The following is a 23,939-nucleotide window of genomic DNA, read 5'->3' on the forward strand; positions in this document are numbered from 1 at the left end:
GAACAGGGGATATGGAATGTAAAAGATAAATCTTTATTTTTTTTAAAAAAAAGTAGTGTGAGATCATCCAGGCAACAAGACGTAAAAGAAAGACAGAGCTTTAGGTATTTCCTGTGAGTCACCATGTGAAGGCAGTGGAACTGGACAGACCGCACAGGACTCATCAGCCCTGCAGGACCGGTTTCACGTCACCCCCACTTCACACAACACTTTATGTAAAAACCACTTATGGTTAAAAGAAATACTAAGTACATTTACAATAGATTATAAAATTGTACAAAATATTAAAAATATAAGATTAAAAAAAACACTGAGGTCATTTTATTATTTTTTTTTCCTGAGGTAAAAGCAAAAGTCTCTTCTTCTCAGACACAACAACGCCGTTATTCGCTGCTCTGATTGGAGAAGTTGAACGTTCATGATTCATAGAGGAAATCCACTCTTTGGTCAAACCCCTCCGTCTCGCTGGCTGACATTGTGATGGAGGCAGGCTTTGGGTGGAGCGTCACTCGGCTGTTGGGGAAAACAAAGCGGTTACATCTTTACACGCCCAGACTTGGAGGAGCTTTTACACCATCCAGGTTGCCACAGCCTCTCTGTACCGCGGGTATCGTGGTGTTCGGGTGGTGGTGGGCTGTGTGTGGCTGAGCGGTCCCACAGTCGGGTTTACAACCTGTGGAGACGTGACGTCTTAAGCTGCTGCTGCTTTCGGGAGCTCCTGGAAGCAACCTGGAGTTGCCCAACGCCTGCTGTAGAGAACATGCTGACAGCTGATCGGCAACCTGATGAGACGCAGACAAGAGACTCAGTCGTTAGAAAGCATTAAGCTCCAGAGTAGCACTTCGTATGTTATATGTTCAGTTTAAATCCCTTGAACATTTTGATCTTTCACCAGATTCCCAGTCCCTGTTAAAAGCATGATACTGCCACCACCATGTTTCTCAGTGGGGATGGTTTGGTTACAGTGATAGCTTCCCGTGAGAAAGCATCAATATGATGATCTGGGCCGATATTGATATCTGATATAAATATCACTGATTTGGCCGATTACCGTTATTTACCAATATTATATATTTCCGTATATCTTTCACTATCCTTTCAACACCGATTGCAGTTTTGTTGCCAATCACTGATTACCAATCTTTAAAAAGCCTGACCTGCCGATACTGATTTTGGCCGATATTCATTTTTTGGTCTGAAATGTTGCTAGATATAGCAAGATCTCCCAATCTCTTAAAATCAAGGAAACTGGGGCCAATTTATCAACTGGTTGATTTATCAACTGGTTGATTTATCAGCTGGTTGATTTATCGGTGCACCCCTTCTTTTGGCACCTAAAAAAATTTAATTAAAAGAATAAACCACTCTGCTGACTTTATCACTGCTTTTCTGGATTAGTTAAACACCCTGCTATCACTGTCACATGACCAGTCCCCTCCTCCTCCAACAAGATGGAAATAAATATCGTTTGTTGATATCGGCCTGGTTTTATTTAACTGATATGTTTAAAAAAAATGACTAATATCGGTCGATACCAACGTTAATGCCGATATATCGTGCATCCCATTTCCTGCTACACAGACCTTTTTTTTGGGAACTTTCTTATTGGTCTCATCGTGACCAGCCCACCATCCTTAACACATGTCTGCTGTGTCTCCATGGCAACTGGCTTTCTTTCAGCAGAGGCAAACGTCTTGCAACTCTTGCACAAGATTAATTATTATCAGTAACATTTGTTTTCCTCGTCGTTGCATTGGAAATTAGCAGCATGTTTTGTTTACATAGTTTTCCCCAAATAAGCATCCCATAGGGGAAAATGTATGTTTGATTTTTGTAAATGTTTTATGTTTTGCTTTATTTTAAAAATAAAAAAAACTGATAAAGCGGTGGCTCATTTAAAATTACTATAATTTTCCTATAGTAGATTTTTTTTTACAAAAGGTTATGTAAATTTGCAACTCTAGTCCGAAGTTTTATGCAGCCGGACTGAAGGCGAAAACGGTTCTCTAGGATCCCTGGCCTTTCACATTGAACACTATAAACAATGTGACAAAATGTGAAGCTGAATATGTAAAACCATCATGAAGTCGTCGCCTTTGGCTGTGAAAATGTTTCAGTAAGGTTTTGAGGGTTTGGTTTGTTACCTTCAGGATCGAGACAAAGACTAAATGTTGCTTCCTGTTTCTATAGTCTTCATACCAAGCCTTGGTTTACTCATTCGTACAGATATTAAAAACACATTCTTGACACAAACACTCAGATTAGAATAAACTAAAAATGCTATCTGTACAGTGTAAAAAATTTGAGTTTGTTGTTTATTAAAGGGGCAGTATTATGTACATTCCAGGCATATGGTATTACTTTATAGCACAATAAAGTAACTATGTTAACTTCAAATATTAAAAATGTTGTGTATATATATCAAATATGACTTAAAAGAAATTTGACTTTGTAATTGAATACCTTGGAATTGGGCCTCTGTCTCTTTAAGAAGCTCCTGCTCTTTCTGAAACTTCAGGAAGTCGTCACAACATGGCTCCTCTTTTAACCCTTTAACAACGTTTTTACCAGCGTTTCACTGAGAAGCAGCTCCTACAATGAGCTCAGTTCCAGCAGGTGTTTGCTAATTGCTGCTGGCTAGTCTGAAGGAGCTGATTGGGGGAATCGCAAGGGGATTGGTGCTCTGTTATGTGAAAGTTGAAGCTTGGACACAGCAGCTCAGAGGAGGAGCTGCGTCTTAAAGGTGGAGCTACACTGTAGGTCCACCCAGGCGTCTTTGCACAGCTGAGTGGTTGCCATGGGAGATTAAGGGATTTATCAAACAGGCATGAAAGAATCAAAGCAACACTCCAGGTATGTTTTTGATGAGGGAATAACATGACATGATGTAAAACTGAAAAAAAAAAAAAGTCGATTTTACACAGTACTGTCCCTTTAAAACAGGTTTTATCAAATATCTTACATCCGTCATGTTTGCTGGAAAGCCTCCAGGTTTGCTGTTGGAGTCGTGAACGCCAGCAGCTGCTGGTGAGGTTTCAAGATCAGGTCTCAGGTTCTGCAGGGACCGAACATCCGCACAGTCACAGGCCGATTCGTCCTGGCTGGGACACAAAGCTCGTTAAGGCCGGTCACACCTGCAGGATTCAACGCTCCACCACATTCACTCTGATGTTTCTAACTTTGAGATACATTCAGCAATGATTGTCGTCTTCTAGCAGATCAAAACTTTCTCTCAAAAAATTCTCTAATTTCAGATTTTTTTGTTGGTCCTGGAGGTATGAGGTAAGAAAACTGATTTTCTTGTCACCTGCTGGGTAGTCGCTGATGGTGTGTTTCCCTCTGAGCTCTCTGTGTGCTTTCTTGGTTCAGCCGCAGCAGCTGCAGGTCACTCCTCTGGTTCTCACACACCTGGAAAACACACACAAGCAGAAAGATCTTTGCTGCTCCTTCTTGTGTTGTTCGCGATGAAAAGTGCAGCACGTTTCTCCGGTCAGAGGTAAAGTTCCACATTTCTCCAGCCTCAAATTTGAGTTTTTAATCTACGCTTAGACACTGATGGAACATTCATATAAATATGTGAAGTTTAATGTTAGGTGTTTCTTAATGTATAAAGTTTGGCAGACTAACAGATAGATGGATTGTTTTCAATGGGATGCAGGATGAAGTTAAGAATTACGACTCTTGTCCATATTTTTTCCTACATATTCAGACCTGAAAAAGACTCAAATCATATTCTTAATTTGATTTGACAAATCAAAAATTTGCAAAAAATCCCCAAAACTATTGCAAACTTCTGGAGGGACTGAAAAGATGTTTAATATTATTTAATTTTAAGAATGTGTTTATATTTTAACAGTTCGTTAACGGGTTTTAGCAATGGATTCTGGCACAACCGGCCCTTTAAGAACATTCATGATCTAGATTTGGCCCAAAATTAAATTGAGTTTGACCCCCCGGATGCAGAGGAAAAGACGGGATTTAATCTGTGTTTGTACATTTAACGTCACGCCTGCAGTCGCAGCCTTTATGGTCGCGACAGCGAACCGGAGCCACGCAGTGAGAGTGAGAGCGCCGCAGAAACACAGCGAGGCATGCAGACGAACAGGAAAATCACCTCCAGACGGGGCAGGAGGAACGAGGAAAAGACACAAGAGCGCTTCAGTAACTTTAGCGGCGGCTGCTCTCTGTCATCCGGCGCCGTACCTGCTGCAGGCAGAGCAGCTCCGACATGATGCGCTCCTGCTTGGAGCGAGACAGCTCCAGCAGCTCGTCCTTCCAGCTCTCGCCCTCGCCTGTCAACAGCAGAGATCAGCAGGTTGGACTTTATCTGACAATCTGAGGTTTCTGACACGGCTGCTAGAGATGGAAATCACAGACCTGCTGAAAACTGAAGCGACAGAACAAGAGAGAGGAATTTTATTTTAGCTCTATATTGACCCTTTTCACATTTTATTACATTACAACTGCAAACCGCCACATGTTTTTTGTGGAGTTGATGCGATTGCCCAACGAAGAGCAGCGCAGAATTCTGAAATGGAAGAGAAATAATACATGGTTTTCAAAATGTTTGAAAATCCAGCTACATGAGGAAGGTAACACATACTGAGCTATAGAATATAAGTACTTAGCAAAAAAATTGGATTTCACTCTAAGACATAAAACATAGAAAACACAACCACAGGAAATGTTTAATTTAATGGTAATAATGAAACAACAGCTAAGAAAATGAACTTTACAGATTACACCGGATGATTAGATATATGAAAAAAAAAACGTTTGTAGTACGGTTAAGTTTAAGCTAATATATGCAATGTTAATGTCACAATAATTTACTGATGTGACTAAATTTAACATTTAACTATAACAAAACAATTAAAAAACACTGAAACGAGGTTCAGCAAGATCACATTTAGATTGGGGATGCACGATGTATCGGCGCTACATCGGTATCGGCCATTTTTAGTCATTTTTTAACATCAGTATCAGTGAGTAAAACTGAGCCAATATTAGTAGCCAATGTTTATTTCTATCTTGTGGCCATTTTGTGAGTGTGGTTGACCATTTGGTATTGGCAGCATTATGAAGTGTTTAACTGAAGCAGCGAACAATGTGAGCCAAAACTACAATGCTATTGCGATAAACGATAACATTGTAGCTTTGAGACCACTTTCAGGTAATATATTGATGAATTGAAATCTCTCAGATGTGAAATATCAATCTGCCTCAACCTGAGGGGTTTATAGAGAAAGAAGCTGGTCATGTGACGTACCAGTCAGGGCCAGGTCGGTGTGGAGCAGCTGGAGCTCCTGCTTCAGACGGATGATCTCCTCTCTCTGCCTGCTGCTCTGACTCACCTGCTGCTGCAGCTCCGCTGCAAACACAGCGACACGCAGATTAAACACGAACATCTCGGTCAAGAAACATGCGGACATACAACTGATCCGTTTACGGTGTCCGGCACACAACCAGCCTCTAGGTTCGTCCTTTTAAAGACAAAGACTCTCAGTTGTTCTGGATAATAAGATGAAGAAACTACAACTTGTAAAAAGAAATAAACACATTCATCCGGATCACAATTTTTAAAACCTTCTTTAACAATAGTTCAACTTTTCGAAAGGAAAATATCATTTGTATTCATTAAATGCATTTCCACACATTTGTAAGGTTACTGTGTTTTTATTTACTTGTTCACATGAAAGAAACCAGTGTACCATTACAGCATAAAGGGCAGTTAACTCAAGGAATAAAAACTACGTCCACATATTTGATAACTTAGCCCAGAAACAGCTTTTTTATGTTATTTTCTTCAAAACTTTATCAGAATGAGCCAGTTGCGAAGTTACATTTTGTTCTTTGATGATCAGAAAACGTCATGTCAGTAACGTCACATCATTACAGATGAAGCTGTGAAAGAGTCCACACACTGACCAACATGCTTGAAATCATTGTCTTCTTTTTTCTGATTGGTGATCGGCTCGTCAAATACTGGGAAATCTGATTTGTTTCTCCTGTAAAAACTAACAGCTCTCACCGTTTTCTGACTGAAGTGGTAGTTTGTTACCTCTGAGCTGGGAGACCTCGTGCTTAGCTTCTCTGTAACGGCGCTTCATTTCCTCCAAGTCTCTCAGCAGCTTGTTCTCCCGAGAGCGACTCTCTGCCAGCGACGTCTCCAGGTCCTGAAGCCTCGCCGACAGCTCCAGGTTGCGACCGGAGGCTTCGATCACGTCTTTGCCCTGACAGAGACACACACGGAGTAGTAATAATAACGTCACATGTGTGAGGAATGCTGGATTAAGTTATGAGTCTGAGGGATTTACTTTTAGCTTGAGCATTGAACTCAGTTCTTCCTCTCGGACTTGCAGAGAACCAACTTGTGTGGACAGAGCCATGACAGCAGAGCTGAGGCTCTGGTTCTTTGCCTGGAAAATATCACAAACCACTTAAAACCAGGCCTCATTTTTCCAGCCTCTCTTTTTCATTGGCTGCCTCCAAAAAATTTAAAAAAATATTTGTTTGAATGGGACTGAGGTTGGATAAGGGAGGGAATTGGAAGTACAACAAAAACGCAGCATAAGTCACAATTTTTCCAAACTCTTGTAAAATTGTGAAGGTCCACCATAATTTGATATTTTCACATTGACAGAATATAAATTAAAAAAATTTTAAGGCAATTAATTGCATATACATTTTTTTTTTACATGCAAACAGTCTGGCCAGAGTCTATGTGTTTGCACATTTCTGGTACAGCCGCTAATCTAACGCACGAGCAAAATCCAGCAGCAATGGATGACAGACCCGCTCCCATTGGCCCACTGGGGGTTAGTTTTTGCTGCAAAGCACAATCTGATTGGATACTGGAAAAGGCTATTGTCATGTTCAAGCTATGCTGAAAGGAGTTAGCCTATCAGTGAAATTATTCAAGCCTAAAATAGCACATCAGTGCTAAACATGTAGCAGTAGCACAGACACCTCCAATGCTAATGTTAGCATCCACAGTCCACATTTTCCAAATAAGTAGAATACAAATTTTTCTGATGGTTGAATAACCTGAATAACATAAAAATAACAAATATATTTGTTCTTGAGTCTATTTATTCAACAGTCATGCAGAATAAAGGGGTTTCTGAATTGAACACGTTTATTATTTTGTCGATATTCATGTTTTGATGTACCACAGACGTTGTAATTAGCTCCATTAAACGTTTTAATCGAGTCCCGCCACTACTGCGAATACAAGCAGCTGTACAACGGGGCGGACAGACGTTACCTCGTAGTCCTGACACTTTTGGCTGACTTGCTGCTGCTTCTTTTCCAGCTCACACAGCAGCTGCTTAGCATCACCAAGCTCCGTCTGCGCCTCTTTCTCTCTGCTTTCCACAACCCACACGTGTTTAGTCAGGACACCCATCACCTCGTTGCACCTCTGCAACTCATCTGTGAGAAAACACACACACACGCAACACACACGCAACACACACAAGTGGCGTTTGCTAAATGCCATCAGGTGAGATGAAATTTTTTGCATGAAAACAGATTCATCTCTAAATAATAGTGACTGGTCTCAGAAGATTAACGCTTGCACAATTTCTCATTCTGCTGTGTGTTGGTGTAATTCAGTTCATGCATTTTTCAAAAGCGCCTTCAGGAAGTCATTCCAACATGGCTCCTCTATTTTTACCAGCCTTGCACTGAGCAGCAGCTCGTATAATTAGTTCGGCAGATGCTCAGTTCCATCAGGTGTTTGCTAATTGCTGCTGGCTAGTCTGAAGGGGCCGAGTGAGGAAGTTGTGGGAGAGGGCTGCTCTGTGTGGCGGAAGCTTGGAATCTGTCGAAGGAGGAGTCGCGTCTTGAAGGCGGAGCTAGGTCCACCCAGGCGTTTTGCACAGCTGAATGGTTGCCATGTATGAAAGAATCACGGCAACGCTCTAAGCAAGTTTTTGAACATAAAGCAATCCGATCCTCCAATCAGATTGCTTCATTATAACATGATGTAAAGAAAGTATTATGTAAAAAATCGATTTTCCACAATACTGGCCCTTTAAAGGCATTCTGTGCTCTCACCGTCCAAACGAGAACACCTCTGCTCCAGCACCAGTGCAGTCTGGCGGTCTTGTTCCCAGGCCTGGTGCTGTCTCTGATGGGAAGCCGACATGGCGTTCAGCTCTCGCTCTCTGTCCTTCAGCTCGGCCATCAGGAGCTGGAGCTCCCTCCTCTGCCTCTGGATGGTGGAGCTACTCAGGTCTTTCACAGGAAGCTTCATGGAAAACATCAAAAGAGGAAGAAAGCAGTCAGGTTTATTAGTTTATTAACCAAGACCGTCCGGGTTTCTGAGCAGTCTGGAAAAGAACTGAACTTAATTTACTGTATGTGTTTTAAACGGTATGGGTAAATATGGAAATATATTTCTATTTCCAGATGTTGTACTCTACCCCATCGTCTGAAAGTTTTTTAACCATCCATCCATTCATTCATCTGCTAATATTCCACCTTCTGTCCATCATCTAACTATTCATCCATCCATCTTCTCTTCCTTCTCTACACTCTGTATGAAATTGTGTCAAGATATTTACAGAAACAGATCATTGTCCCAGAGGTTATTGCGATAAATGATAATATTGTTGTTTTTAGATAATTTCCAAGTACATTACTGGTAATGGCAAAACGATCTCAAAGATTAAATAAGCTTTAAATTCTAGTGAACTTTTAACACTGGAACTGGAGGGCATTTAATTAATTATCCAAAAACAAATAAAACAACAGAAACAACAAAGAAAATTAATTAAAATTAATGATGAAATCTCTGTAAACAAAACTGTCCTTCAAAAAACCAAAAAAGGTGAAAGTTGAGACCAAAGCTCCAGACTGAAGACTTTTATCACCCAGAGAGAAACAATAAAACATTCAGATGGAAATGTTTTGACTTCAATTTAATTTATCGCGCAATTAATTGATTTATTATTTATTGCAACAGGCCTAAAAATAGATATGTACAACTATATAAAATATTCAATTTCTCTTTGTTACCACTTTTATACACATACTCCATTACTTTATTCTGAAACTAAAATCTAAATGGAATACATTTGAAAATATAAGTTTACATGCTGCGTGTAGCGTTTTTCCTTTCATTCACTACTGAACTTTCATGACATTAACTGTTAGCTCTCCATTATGGGTTTTTTTAAAATTCCTCCCATATTTGGTAGAGACATATCCTTAATGTTTTAGTCTGAGTATATGTTCTACTTAAATTATCAATAAAAAAAACAAAAAAACAACAACTTGTCATCCGTTGTTGTGATAAATAAGATGTAGACAGAAGCAAGTTTGGACCTGACCTCAGCACCTTGCACATTGTGACCACAGCAGGAATCTGTTGGGACTCCAGCAGAACTCTGGACCCACTGTGTTGGCGAACCTCTGCTTGGACCACATGGCTGTTTGCCATCAAGTGGAGAACCACCACCCTTCTGAAAACCAGCAGAAAACACACTCCTTCTGGTTATCACCAGGAAACACAACCCAAAGACACAATCATTTGGGCCTCTTAAGAAGTTGTGCACATTTTTGAATATGTCCAGACCGGAAATGGCACAAAATTTGACAGGACAACAATAAAAGCCAGACCTCTTTAACTGGAGTGCTGTGCCACAGTGAAGCCGGGCCGTCTGAAACAAACAATGAATGTTACATGGCTGGAAAAAAGTCCATCATAAGCGGCAAAACGCTGCGGTGGAGCCGCAGCTTCAATGGACGGGGACGGCGACGCGTCAGCTGGTTACCGTCTGCTCGCAGAAAGGCGCTGTCGCCGGAGGCAAACAGTCTTCTTCTGCCGTCCATGATGTCACAGCTGATTCCCGCTCCTTACGTCACATCCACGTTCAGCGCGTGTTTATTCTCCTGCGGCGTCATTCTCGTGGTTGAGCGTCGGCTGACGGCATAGCGGAGAGGAAAAGCGGACAGCTGGCTTTAAAATACTAAACCACAGCGAACGTATCGCAGCCTCTACTGACGCAAACCTGACTGTGAAATAATCTAGATTAAACCAATGCAGCGGATTAACAGTATGAAGGCGATGGAGCATAAATATTGTAAATGTAAACGAAGTAGTAGAAATAATGCGACAGGTTATGTTGCTGCCTTGAGCTCCACGAAGCGTCTCACCAACTTTTGAGACAAATGACGTACAGATGCAAAGACGTGACGTCATTAGCGCTCGTCCAGCCTGGCATTTCAGAGTAATACCGGGGAAATTTCAAAATAAAAGAACATTTTCTCTCTGACTCGTCAATATCGTCACTAAAGAATAACGGCCAAAAGGGATTTTGGCAATAAATAAATAAATAAATAAATAAATAAATAAATAAATAAATGTTGAGCATAATAACATTTGAACAACATACAAAGACGTAAATTCATAATGTATCAAGTAATACTGGATATTTACTGGGAAATAATAATACGGGAACATGGCGGGAAAGAGACTTGACAGCTGTGAAAAGATAATATTTTCAGAAAAATGACCATAATGGATTTATTTTTACTAATGTTTTGCTTTGAAAAACATGTTAAACATGATTTATCTGTGGAAATCTATTTTTTATGACTACGGACCAGTTTGTTGCATTTTTCCACTGGTATTTGAAACAATTACAACGCCAAGCCAATTATTGTAAATGAACTTCATGTCTCAAGGATTACTTTATGAAAGATTTGCTTAAATCAAATTAGATTTTTTTTCTGAGCTTCTTTCATTGAACACAAGAGGGCGCCATTTAGAAGAAAATCTTCCATAGAAACTCTGGGGACAACTGGGTTTGTAAATTCCACATTAAATAAATGTCTTCACGTTTTATTAAGGCTTTGTAAAATAGTTATTCTCTCATAGTTATTTATGTATGAGCATATGTTCACGCTGTGACAATCTACAGATACATTTTGTACCTGCTTCACATTTTTATTCTAATTTCTATTGGAATTTGCTGAAACTCAAATGGGACCACAGAGCATGACGCTTTGGGATTATTGTTTCTGCCATGACTTCTCATTGTATGTATTTGAGAAAAGAGCATCTATGCGTGCCTCCATGCCATGCTGCACTCACTGTGAGTTTTTAATGGAAAGGGTTACCGTCTTAAATGCTAGTAAACATTGCAGTGTACAACTTTTACTGGCGAACATAGTCATTTAGTGTTTGGACACACATAATGGAGAGAAATACCCTATCAGCTGGAACCGCTACTCGCCTTTTAACGTAGGGGGGGAAAAAAACCAGGCTCGTTATTCCTCTCCACTTAAAATCGTTGCTGATAGCTGAGGTGAAAGGTTACGATGCTGCAAATGCAATGTTTAACATGTCTCATAAATTATAAAACGGCTAAGAAGTGGCGAATTCAATTATTTAGTACAATCAGGAAAATGTGTTTGAACAAAATGTCCATTTTTGAAGCATTGATACACTTTTTAAAAAAAATAATCATTTGATCTAATGAGGTCAGAAAAAACAGTTTACAGATAAGTCTGATCGAGGGATTGCAAAGAATCACCAGAATAGCCGTAGAAATAAAAAAATTTAAAAAGCTGTTCAGCAAGTATGAGGATTACTTAACGATAAAAGAAAAATAATTTTGATCTTTGAAAAACTGAGAAGAGTGACAGTTGTTGCTTGAAATACAAAAAGAAATGGTGTTGCTACTTCTGTGTTACATTTGTGTCGATTAAAAGGAAAATGTCAAACTAAACTATTATTGATGCATGCCAAATATTTAACTGTGCAGATGGTATGTTATGTGAGACTTAAGGGAATTACCCATGTTTAAATGTTCTTTTTAATTCAGACTCTTGTATAAAAGCTAATCTTGTTCCTGCAGACTAAAAGATGCTAATGGATACGGCCGGAAAAGCTAAAAAGAAATCAGGACAACAGAAAACCCGTCGTAGAATTTCTATTGGACCGTTCAGGAATATACAGTACATAGAAAACAGTGACATTTTACATCATATCCATGTCTGTAAAATACTTGTCTGTGCAGATGTTACATATATAAAACATTACACCAACAATTAGAGTCATCACTTGAAAAGTACACAACGCATACAGTTTTCTACAAACCGTTTTCCCACTGGGAGTGTAAACCTCTATACTTTCAGTCTTCTTAACTGGCAGAAAAATAAAAATGCAGCACACGTTAAAAGCTGTATTTCTGTTTTATGGCACCGTGTACACATGCGTCAGAAGGAAACCTCTGATTAGTATTTACAGAGACTAGTGCCAACAGTTCGTTGCATCACTTTTACACGGGAAGGTTCAATATGATCCAAAAAATTTGTGCTTTAGAACAAAACATGTCCAAAGGTGGTTGCTACAGGAGTTTAGTTTAAGAAAATTAAATTCCACCTTAGAAAATCTGCGTGTGCACGTGAAGCCTTCAACAAAAAGCTCAAGCTAGCAGCTTGTTAGCTTTTGCTCAACTAGAGCACAGAGTGAATATTGAGCTCCAAAGCTAAAGCTCGTTTATGACACCAATATTTATAACTGGAAAATAAATATAAACATGACATAAAGCAAAATAAAAAAGACAAAAGTATGCTTAGGAAAAACAAAGGCTAACTGTTCCACGTTCTTTTTCTTTTATGTTCATAAAAAGACTATTTTTGTTGAGCATTTGTGGTAAATATGACAGATTTCCAAATTTCTACTGTGCTGGTGGATGGGAGCAACGCACACTTTTATCTGGAATGTCAAAATGAACAGAAGATGCTTTCTGGGTAAATTTTAATGGAAGGAAAATACCTGCAGCTCCTCATCCACCTTCATTTCCAACCAGAACCACAAAGTCTCAAACAGCCCCTCTGTCATCAAGCTGCTCATAAAACCATCATGATTTGGATTTTTAAAAAAAGGACATTTTACAGCGACAACAAAACTATGAGCGGTACACATAAACAATCGTATTATTTGCATTTGTGCTTTTGTGTAGCACATGTTTAAAGTTTTTTTTGCTTGTTAATCTAGGCTCAAGCAAGTCTACATTTAGACTCCTGATAAATATTGAAAAACCGAAATTAGACATAAAAAATGTTCAATTCTAGATCAAATACATACCAATTTTAGTCTACATATGTATGGGCCATATGCATCTGGCCAGGAGCATTTAGATATTGCTTAGGTGTATTTTTAACTAAATAAATGCTTGTTGGGTATTAATCCCATTCTATTTTAGCTAAATTATTTATATATGTACTACTTAATTAAAAAACATTACAATTTCAGTTCCAACATACACACACCGTCTCTAACCATCATGTTCATGGAGCATTATTTCAATTAAATCATCATGTGATTAGCTGAGGCAAGACAAAAAGCATTAAAGCTCCAGTATGTGAATTTTATAAGAAATACACATTTACATATTTGTTAAAACTATCACTATTAAAAAAACAACACTTCTGCCTTCTAGTACTAACTACAGAAATACACCGCTCGGTCAGAAACAACCAATCAGGGCCAGGAGGAGGGTGTTAGCGCTGTCAATCATGCTCGCATATGCACCGTTCACACTCCCCTCCTTGCTCTTTGCTACATTACAGCGTCTGCCCGCCATGAATGCTAAGGCTAGTTAACATGGCCGCCGAAGACGGCTGATAAAACGTTTTCCTGTAACGGTGAGCTGTTTCTCTGCCACAGTGGTGCGTTCACACCCAACGCGTTTTGAGCATCAGGCTCATCTGGGTAACATTCAAAGTCTATGTGGAGGCGGCATTTGAACCGCTTGGAGCGTTTGACGTGTCGAGCGCACCCAACACACCCGACACTCCATAGAGACTTTGAATGTAAACCAGACGCGTCTGACGCTCAAAACGTGTTGGGTGTGAACGCACCATTAGCGCATTTAGCAGCGAGTACAGGAATATGATTGACAGCGTTAAGACACTCCTACTGGCTCTGGTTGTTTTTGACCGGGAGCTGTGCATTTTTGCAGATCGCTATAATAGCTTAGAAAGAAGTTGGATGAGACGGCAGATTATCTGTCTCATACCATACAGTCAGGACATAGTGACAGTTTTACCAAACATGTAAAAAAACTGATTTTTATATATAAAGTTACATACTGTAGCTTTAAGGGCAACGTCGAAATACGGAAATCTACAAATCACAACAGGAAGAACAGAATGTCTTGAATTTTCTTCTAGTTCTGAAAGTGAATAAGCGTTACAACCTAAATGTCGACTCTTAGCTTTGGAGAGCAGTATTCCCAAAAACAAAAACAAAAAATGTCACAACTGCAGACCACAGCCTGCTTAAACACCAAATCTTTAAAGTGGAGAGTGCAGCAACACCAGGCTGGACGCCACGTCCGTCTCCTGTACTACAGTAGTCCTACTGCAGGCGTTAAACTTCACCAGTGCTAGCTTATTTCCCTGTAAGAACGGTCGCTGGCTTTCAAAACATCAGGAGACAAATAACAAAACGTAACTTCATCAAACCTCCCGTCACTTTCGCCGGCAGCGCGCAGGAAGGCGAAAACGCAGACATGTTCCTCCCTGACCTAGAAGACAAGAGGCTGAGGAGACGCGTGTCGGACTAGAGGGTTGAAATCTTAACCTTAAAGCAAGCTCCGACAAAAAGCTCCCCTTAAAGCTGTCGCAGAAATGTAAAGCATTAAATGTAAAGCCGTCGGTTAAGTTTTTTTTTCCCCACCCAAATGCGTTCTGCATCTACTTTCTACAGGCCAAGAGTAGAACATCACCCATCGTTTCCATCAGGTACCATTCGGTGCCGACGTCGGTCAAACTACAAGCGTTTCAAAAAGTTGGTATGTTTTCATAAACACGTTGTAACATTGCGGAAGAAAATACGCAGCCGTTAATAAAAAAATATAGAATTTAAATCGTAATAAGTCATAGATTCCGAAATAAAAATGGTTAAATAATAAATCTGTGCTCAAAGGATACATAGAAGATCGCTGATATTTTGATCAAAATATGTGCTATGAAGGTATATTTAGTGGATAAAGTTGTAATATTATATTTAGTAATATTTCCAGAATAGGAAAATGTTTCAAGATAAGCATCATTACGAAGCCTGATTTGTGAGCTGATGTCTTGCAAATTAATTCATATTCCTCACATGTTCTGATGTTATAACCACAAATCTTATCATACTTTAATGGGATTTTATGAAATGGAGCAAAAAAAAGAAAAAAAGACCTGGAACGACAACCGACATTTCTTATTAACAAGTAGAAATCTATATTTGTATTCAAATCTCTTCACTTTAACGCCCCAGAATAAAATTCACTGCAGCAAATTGTCTTCAGATGTGAAAAGGCAAATATTTACAAATAGTTTCGTATTCAGCCTCGATCGCTCCGATGCCCCAAAATAAAATCCAGTCCAAGAGATTCGCTGATACGAGAATAGAATCCATCTGTGTGTTACTGAGCCTCAGCATAAATAAAGCTCCTGAGGGCCAGAGGTTTGCTAAAGAACATTAAAGTTTGTGGTTATAACGTAACAAAATGCGGAGAAGTCGTAAGAATATTCTTCCAAATTGACAACAGCGTATGAATTTATGAATCTGGTTTCCTCTTCTCCATAAATGTTGTCGACTTTCCCTTTGTGCTCCAATTATTGTCTTCTTGTATGTAAAATTAGATATTCCTATGTAAGATTTTTACACTGAATTACTGCTGCTCTCTTGAAACAAAATATCTACATTTCAACTTCTAATGTTACATTTGTTAGATTTTATTTTTTAATAAAAGTTTTTCCTCACGTGTTTCAAGGAGTGTTTTATTTTTATACGCTCTTATGTATCGCGTTTATTGCAGATGAGAAAAAATAGGCTCGACTCACCCTCGTTTAAACCGGACCAAGACGTTAACTACAAAAACCGAGCATAAATCGTTTATTTTATGCGTCATGTGGCAGTGCTGCTGATTAGTTAACGGAAACAGTGCAGATCTTTGTTTCCCTTCAGTTTCAACTGTGCGCCATTAAGTTGCATCACCTCGTTGCCGGAAACAAAAGCCTAGAAACGACACGTGGAAAATCACTTTCACTTAGTAAAAAGAACAAAAACGTCTAAACATGTAAAAAAAAACAAACAACAACAACAAAAAACGAGTGCAGAAAGCGAATTTCATTTGATAAAAACATCAATATTGCACCGACGAAGCGTATTTGGACGAGCATTCTGCATCGCAATCAGAACCCCGTCTTTCAGAGGACCAAACTGGTTACGTCAGGAGAGTCGATCGCAGCTCTACGCATCAACACGGTATAAAAATACATTATGGAAATAATCTGAGGAATTTATTGGAGCAGGAGCGAAAGAAATGCATCAGGCGAAGGAGCGGGAGGGCGGCGGCGGCGGAGCGCCTCAGAAAGTCTGGTCGTCGTTACACAACTCGGTGGCGTGGCCGAAGACCTCGCAGATGTCGCAGTAGGGCCGCTCGTCGGCCGGGTTGCCGTGGTAGGCGGTGTGAGGTACGGAGTCGGGGCTCTGCGCCTGCGTGGGGCAGTCCTCCGTGTCGTGGAGGTCGAAGCAGTCGCAGATGTCGCAGAACAGTCGAGGAGCCGACTTCTTTTTACGCTTTGGTACCGCTTCCTCGAACCTGTCAGAGAGAACAACGAGAGAACCGACTTACCGTTTAACAGATTTATCGCTGGAGATGCTCTACGGAGTGATGCTTGCTTCATACAGTTTGTTTTTTTTTTTGAGTAGGCAGTAACTTTATAGAGGATAATGGACTGTTTTTACATTTTAAACGTTTACCTCAGTCATTTATAAAAGTCTGGATAACAACATAAGAACAGTGAAAGGGTAAGTAGGTTAGGAGAACATTTAGACTTTTACATTCTGTCTCCACTGCTCTGCTGCGTCAGTTTGTTTTCAGTGATCCGAGGTTCACTTATTTTTTTAAGTTCCGCTTTAAGCTTGGCAACAAAATGAAGAGTTTTAGGGCTTGGTGATACGGCGGAAAAATAAAATCTTTACATTTTTTTTTCCACACCAGATCCAATTTTTCAATTTTTTTTCGTTTTTTTTTTTTTCTAAAAAAGAAATTGCAAATATTTTCAAAGGCAGCTTTTATTTCAATCATCTCTTCTAGGATTTGTTTGAGGGGGAACTTTAGGGCAAGGCTAAGAAAATTCATTTTTAATTACAGGAATATAGTCAGAATGAATAAAAAAGATGCAATTTACCAGTAAAAATGTCTTAAAATTACAGGAAGAAAATGTGTTTTTATGAAGATCTGCGGTGAGAACCTCAGTCTCTGCGGTTTATCCAATAAGCTTTAGCGTGACATGTTTTTAGTTTTTAACCAAAAGGATTTACCTTCAAATTTATATCCACAGTGATATTTAGCAGCTGAGCGGTGTTTTTTTTTTTTACCCGTCTGTCCCGTCGTTTCCGTTGAACTCCGACAAGACCAGCTTCTTCAACTTGATCTTCAGCTCCTCGTTCTTCCTCTGCAGGTCCACGATCACGCTGTTCAGGAAGTTGATCTGACCGAGCCAAACGTATAGATAATTATTTAAATCACGCGCCATAATAGGGCACAAGATGAAACGAATCTTTTTGGATCTATTGAAGTGTCTGCAGACGGCCTCACCTGTCCCTCAGCGAACTCTTTCTCTTCTCTCAGCTGCTGCAGGACAGGATCGCCTGCGAGAGCGTCCGGACAAAAAAGCGATGCATTTTTGATCTGCTCTCAAGCTACAATCCAAAACCTATTAGAAATATTTGCTCACCTGATGGGGGAGCCTCCTTGCCCTCAGAGTCTGAGGTTTGGCTTCCCATCAGCCTTTGCTCTAGAGTGCAAACTCGACTCTGCAGCTGAGCTTTGTCCTTCTCCAACGTCTCCACAGCCGACTGCAGCGTCTTGGCCATGGCGTTCTCTCCGCGCAGCACGGCAATCTGCGAAAGGCGGAAAAGATTTTCCACACCTGCGACAGAAAAACGACTGAAAGGTGGCATTCTGGTGGGAGTACCTCGCTCCTCAGAGTTTCCAGTTCTCTGTCTTTGTCTGAGATTAAAGCTCCCGTGGATTTCTGAAGAGCCGCATCTCCCTTCTTATCTTGATTTGAAAGAGCTTCTCTGTACAGAGAAAAAAAAGAAGCAGTATTATTACAAAGCATGTTAAACTTTGAGCTTCGATTAACCAAAACCAGAAATGGTTCTTGATTAACAAAATAAAAACACACTGAACAAAGACATCAGAAGCGGTGTTTGCATTGGCCATTTAGTATTTGCTCAATTTGAAATTTCGAAAATAAATGAGCAATTTTGAAAAAAGCTCTCGATCTTCTATTTAAAAAATGTTTGGATCTAGGATGAGCTCTTTTTTTGTTTTTTGGCCATATCAAAATTGGTTTATTTCACAAAACTGCAATGACAACACTTTTTTCGCATCACGAGTCACATGATCAACAACTGGATGTTGCCACTGGCAGAAACCACAAAAAAGACAACAACAGGAAGTAGTTGGAGGATGATGGCGCAGCATGTTTTTTAATGACTTACCATATGTACAAACGTTTGCAAAATTGTGTTTTTTTTCAACGTTAGCAAAATATTGTCAAAGTTTTGCGCACATTTGAAATGGAAACGCAGCTGGTGCAGCATGGGCTGGCTTTCTGTAAAAAGGTATACTGAGGTTTTAAGAAGTTGACATTTTCCTAAACCACTACAGTTTTCCATGACAATATTCCTACATTTCAATGTGTGAGATTCCAGAGAAAGTGCTGTTGAAACATCGTGGCAACAACTAGTTGCTGAAAGACGACTACTACGTTTTCCCTTAGCTTACAAGAAAGACCCAATCAGGTTTTGTGAAACATTTACAGTACAGTACAGTCATGACAAGGAAATACATTTACATCACTCTTCTTCTAACTGTTTTAAAACTACAATATACAAGCTATGATTGGTATGTATGCTAATGGGACAGTAGCATATATTTTCCAGGCACACAGTGCCATTTTACAGAACTATGTTACCTTCAGTTCTTATAAAACGCTGCATATATCAAATATGACTTAAAAGAAATTTGACGTCACAATTGGACGCCGTGGAATTGGGCCTCTGTCCCTTTAAGAGGCTCCTGCTCTTTCCAACACTCCACCTTCACGAAGTCATCACAACAACGTTCTCCATTAAGTCTTTAACAATGTTCTTGCCCGGTCTGGATTAAGAAGTAGTTTGTGTGATGAGCTCAGCAGACTCTCAGTTTTTGTAATTGCTGTTTCATTGTAACATGATGTAAAGCTCAAAGATGTCAATTTTAAATAATAACCACGGCCCGTTAAGTGGTTGTTAACTGTGGGTTGATTATCTGAGCAGATTCTCTGATTATTAGCTACTAATTGAGTTAACTTGTCAGTTGCAACCATGGTTACTCACACAGCTCTTAAAAAAAATCACTAGTCCATTCCTGATCCAATATGTTGTCCATTAAAAGGCGTAAGAAGTGAAACGTTTTTGGTAAATAATTAGCTGCTGGAAGTTTGTCTCACCATCACATCACCACATTTTCATCTGTTTTGTTTGCATAAGTTCAAGCTTGGAGACAGGAAAGTTAGACTGTGACATTATGAGACTTGCAAGAATCCAAATTAAACCGTAAAGTGTGAAGCATAGAAAATTATTAACCCAAAATATGGTGATCTAATAATGCAGATTTTTTTTTTCAAAAGAAACTCTCAATCAAAATGTATGAACATTAAATAATACCAAAAAAAAAATAATGCATGTACAGGTTTCTATACTCGGCTTAAAGTTGAGTTTCTTCGCCTCACCTCCAGTCATCTGGAGAGTCGGCTTCAAATTTGATTTTATATCAAAATGAAGCATTATTTATTTATTTTTAACTAAGTGCTTAATGCTTTTGCTTTCCTTTCCTTAGGTGAAAATATGAATTTGAACATGAAGTATAATCAGCTTACAGCTGCGTTGCATTTGCAAAGCAAACTACAAAAAACAAAGATTATGCCTGAATTCCAACAAGCTTCATCCAGCCAACTGTCCACAAACATCTCTGCTCCAGTCATCCAAACAGGTCGGAGTGAAAGCAGAGACGTTGTCTCACTGAATCACATCCACCTTTTTCAAGTCCGCTTGAATACACCCTCTACCTCGCCATCTGTTATTTCTGCTCCGACTATAGCTTCGTCTTTTCCCTCTGGTCGATACAAACGCTCGTCTTCACCTGTTCCACTCAGATCTTAAACTACGTACTCACCTCCTGTCGTCGATCTCCTCACCCATTCTAAAATATTCACTTTATGAGGTTCTGCGTAGAAGCTTCAGAAACCGTTTAAATATTTTGATTACGGAGCATAAGTTTCTCTTTCTGGCTGACGCAGAGCCAATGTTCACAGCTGCTTTCTTTCCAGATGTTTTCAGTTTTTGTTATGGCTTAAACAAAAACCAAAATTCAGCCCATGAAAAGAGGCCGAAAAAAAAAAAATTACATTTAAAACTGAACATTTTACTCTTTATAAATAAAGATCTTATTCAAATTCACAATTCCTCAAACCTTAAGATGATAACATTATATGCAAACCCACAATAGATGTTCCCTCAGCAAAAACAAAAAGCTCAAAATGTGCAGAACATGCAAAAGGAAGCAGCATAAACAGATTAAATCAACTATTTGCTGTGCATCACAAAAACATTAAGACGGATAGACAACAGTGTTGTTAAAGCTCTATCAATGCTCAACTAGTGAATAAACCAATAAGCAAACATGAACAGCACATTTGTTGCTTACCTGGTCTTCATGTCTGGCTGTTGACCGTTGCGGTCCACATTGCGCTGCGAGTCAAACACACAAACATAGACGTATTTAAATAGATCGTAAATCCGTCTCGGCTCGAGCAGTTTATTCGCGGCAGAAGCTCAGGCCAAAGCCCATTCATCAAATCTCCATTTCAGGATAAACAAACCCCCTCGGATCCATAACAGGATAGAGGGAGCCGCTTACGTAAGGTGGAATTTGGGAGAAGTTCGGTACCTCGTCCAGGCGCTGAGACTTCTGGGAGGCCAGCTTCAGCTCCTTGCTGAGGGGGAGCAGACAGGAAACAGAAAAGGGGGCGACACGTTTAAGCGCCGCGTCAGAAAAACAGGACAGCAAGTGGCATCTGTGTCAGTGTTACCGGTAGACAGATGCTCACGTGTTCAAATATTTAATACACACACACACACACAGTGCATAAGCAAATAAATACCTTCACAGGTTCTGATGACCCATTTTTCAAGATAATGGGTCATCTTGAAAAATTAAGATGACCCATTAAATTTTCTGTTCACAATAAACGCTCATCAATCAATGTTTAATGATTTTATATTGATCTGTGAGGAAAAACATATCGACCTGAACTCAGCAAAAATAACTTTGTCTTACTCGAGCAACAGCTAACAAAAATATCTTTTCTACCTAACAAAAAAGTCAAAGCACTAAAATATTTTGCAGTTCCAGTGTTAAGTGACCTTTACAAAATTAAAATGTCTTGGTCTGTCAGAGGGTGAACTGGCACCGCTATGACTTTATCACTTGAATGTTACGATAAATGATACCAATATTATCATTTATCGCAATAATTATTGGGACAATTTAGAGTCTAGTAAAATTTGTTATCAAGACAGGCCTAAGTGAATTTTTCTTTACAGTGATGCATTCTTTTGAGACCTCTTTAATACCTCCTCCTAGCTTTTCCACTGATTTTTTATTTTTTTTACACAATTCTGCTCAGTTCTCATCTCCTTCACCAAACTACATGAGGTTTAAGCAGGAAAAACCTTCTTCAAACTACTGAGTAGTGATGTGGACCTCATGCAATATGCCTTTGTGTCATGTTAGCCATTTTAAGTGGTAGTAAAGTAAGATTTCTACATTGTATTTCACAGACAAATTAAAAGAGTTGTTTCTTCAGCTGGACTGTTTTGAACACTTGAATCTTCCAGTATTGTTGGAATTATTATTAAATATTCATAAATCTAAATGTGTCACCTGTGCAGACACTCATCAGAGCTACCATGTGGAGAGTCTGGATTGTTAACTACTAGGGTACCATCAGGACAGTGGTAGTTTTCATGGTGGCAATGTAACGAAAAAACATTAACATAGGAGAATGACTGAGATGCAATTTCATAGAACTGATTAGAACAAATGATTGTAATTATTTTTTCATTAGGATTTTAAAAGCAGAATTACCCCCAACAAGAAGGCACTGCTGTACATGCATGTATAGAAAACTAAATACTGCATGACAAAAGAAACGAGAGAACAAAAAATCCAATCAGAAAATGTAAAATACTCACTATATTCACATGGTGTAATCTCCTTTAGACTGAGACGCAGCATGAAAGGGCCGTTTTGTCTGCGAACGTAAATACCCAGATATTTTTAGATACCGGAACCAAACGATTTCCTGCGCAAATTGAGATTTGTTCCCATGTGGGTCGCTCTATGGATTTGTGTCAGAGGCAGATCACTGGAGCTACGTGAGACTAATAACATGTTCTGGGTGCCAGCTGGGTGAAGTATCTGGCTGCATGACGTTTAATCACATCCATCATGCCTCTCCACAATTCCAGCGCTGTACCACAGCAGGCAGCACGCACACTGGGTAAGGGAAATGTGCGCCGTGCTAAATATGCCTTTCCAGGCTCTGTAATGTGCTATCCACCCTGCATACCAACTCATTCGGACGGATAAACAAAATTCAACCTAGATCTGTTGCACACCAGTAATTGTGATATCTTAAAGCCTGTATTTATCCTTTTGAGGCTGCATGAATGGCAGACAGATTCTTATGGAATTACGTGGAAAATAAAGACAACGATCAAAATAAGGTTGTTGTGATCAATAACCAAACACATGAAATCTCAGCTGCCTCTCCTTGTTCCTGAAAGCACCAATCAGGTCAAGATCAGATCATTTTCAGCTTTTATGCTACTCTCAACAATATGTCTATTAGCTAGTATTACTACTGACAGACACATTATGTCAGATATAGGTTTTGATTTTGCAAGTATGAACCATAATAAGAAAAAAGCTTATGGAATGCAATGTTGTCATAATATGTTATCCAATGTACACACAAACCTGCTTTTTCTGCAACAGAAAGAGCAACAACATAAAAGTGCTGAGGAATTACATGAGTTAGGAACTAAGACTTGAAATACATGGAGAGTAAATATGTCTTCTTTCACACCATCAATATCTGTTTTTAAGGAATAACTCAACCAAAAGGTAACAGTTGGTTTTCACACGTCTTCACCTAATCAGTGGGATCCCACAGGGCTGTGTGCAGAGTCTCCTGATCTTCTGTGAAATCTGAGTCCCGTATTAGAAATTACAGTAGGTGGCTCTCTACCTCCCAGATTCAAGGCGTCCACATTGAAGTTTAGATCAGGCCTACAAAATCCAACTCAACTAATTAACTTTAATCACAGGCCAGGGCCTGATGTAAACCTCACAAACTTTTATCGAGTTTAAACTCCTTTTTTTCGGGCCACCATTTAAGTAAGCAGAGTAACTTCTCCCGTTTTTAGCTCCGTCTTGTCGCTTGTTGTAACTGCAGGGTGAGTCAAGTGCAAATCATCTGGGATGTGTGATTGATAGGATCCTTGTTACAGTCTGATAAACTTCTGCACTCTGCTTACTTACTTACTTCATTTCCTCAACAGGTTAAGCTACTCACTCCTTGCCCAGCAAAATTTGTCATAGTGTCATCTGTAAGTTCAATTGTGTACAAAAATAGAAACTGTAACTAATTGCTTGAATTATTGCAGAAACTTAATGACAAAAATATGTCCAATGAAATTCCCTTTCAAAAACCCTTTTCGTGTCAATTCCTGAACACATCAACCTTTCTTGTTGTAAACAGATGCTGTCACAGCCGGACACTTGGCTACAAGAAGACAC

General features: G+C 39.4%; 2 protein-coding genes across 7 annotated transcripts in view; both read right to left on the reverse strand.

Moving 5' to 3' along the window:
- Positions 1-19: 19 nt before the first annotated feature.
- Positions 20-10,207, reverse strand: ccdc62 (coiled-coil domain containing 62). 3 transcript variants are annotated; one of them, XM_032569182.1, is made up of 13 exons: positions 9,783-10,205; positions 9,628-9,668; positions 9,339-9,470; positions 8,062-8,254; positions 7,268-7,434; positions 6,318-6,419; positions 6,062-6,233; positions 5,270-5,371; positions 4,204-4,292; positions 3,308-3,408; positions 2,963-3,101; positions 603-782; positions 20-513 (listed from the first exon to the last, which is right to left on the reverse strand). In XM_032569182.1, the coding sequence occupies exons 1-13, from the start codon at positions 9,838-9,840 to the stop codon at positions 448-450; spliced, it is 1,542 nt and encodes a 513-aa protein (XP_032425073.1). In that variant the 5' UTR covers positions 9,841-10,205; the 3' UTR covers positions 20-447. The 3 variants fall into 3 exon arrangements, 2 of the variants coding, with proteins under 2 accessions (XP_032425073.1, XP_032425074.1); XM_032569183.1 differs by lacking the exon at positions 6,318-6,419 and having other exon boundaries at positions 9,783-10,207; XR_004340082.1 differs by lacking the exon at positions 20-513 and having other exon boundaries at positions 618-782; positions 2,963-3,097; positions 9,783-10,207.
- Positions 10,208-11,929: 1,722 nt separating this feature from the next.
- clip1b (CAP-GLY domain containing linker protein 1b) overlaps positions 11,930-23,939 on the reverse strand; it is a 36,351-nt gene continuing 24,341 nt past the window's right edge. For 3 of the 4 annotated variants that reach the window (XM_032569181.1, XM_032569178.1, XM_032569179.1), the window contains 7 exons: positions 20,994-21,069; positions 20,781-20,824; positions 18,001-18,106; positions 17,761-17,926; positions 17,622-17,674; positions 17,402-17,514; positions 11,930-16,619 (listed from right to left, as the gene is read on the reverse strand). In XM_032569181.1, coding sequence (XP_032425072.1) covers positions 16,385-16,619; positions 17,402-17,514; positions 17,622-17,674; positions 17,761-17,926; positions 18,001-18,106; positions 20,781-20,824; positions 20,994-21,069 — 793 coding nt within the window. In that variant the 3' untranslated portion in view covers positions 11,930-16,384. The remainder of the gene's footprint in view (positions 16,620-17,401; positions 17,515-17,621; positions 17,675-17,760; positions 17,927-18,000; positions 18,107-20,780; positions 20,825-20,993; positions 21,070-23,939) is intronic. The other variant, XM_032569180.1, reaches the window with a different exon arrangement.

The sequence above is a fragment of the Xiphophorus hellerii genome, chromosome 8 (genome assembly GCF_003331165.1).
Source record: "Xiphophorus hellerii strain 12219 chromosome 8, Xiphophorus_hellerii-4.1, whole genome shotgun sequence".
NCBI classification, from domain to species: domain Eukaryota; kingdom Metazoa; phylum Chordata; class Actinopteri; order Cyprinodontiformes; family Poeciliidae; genus Xiphophorus; species Xiphophorus hellerii.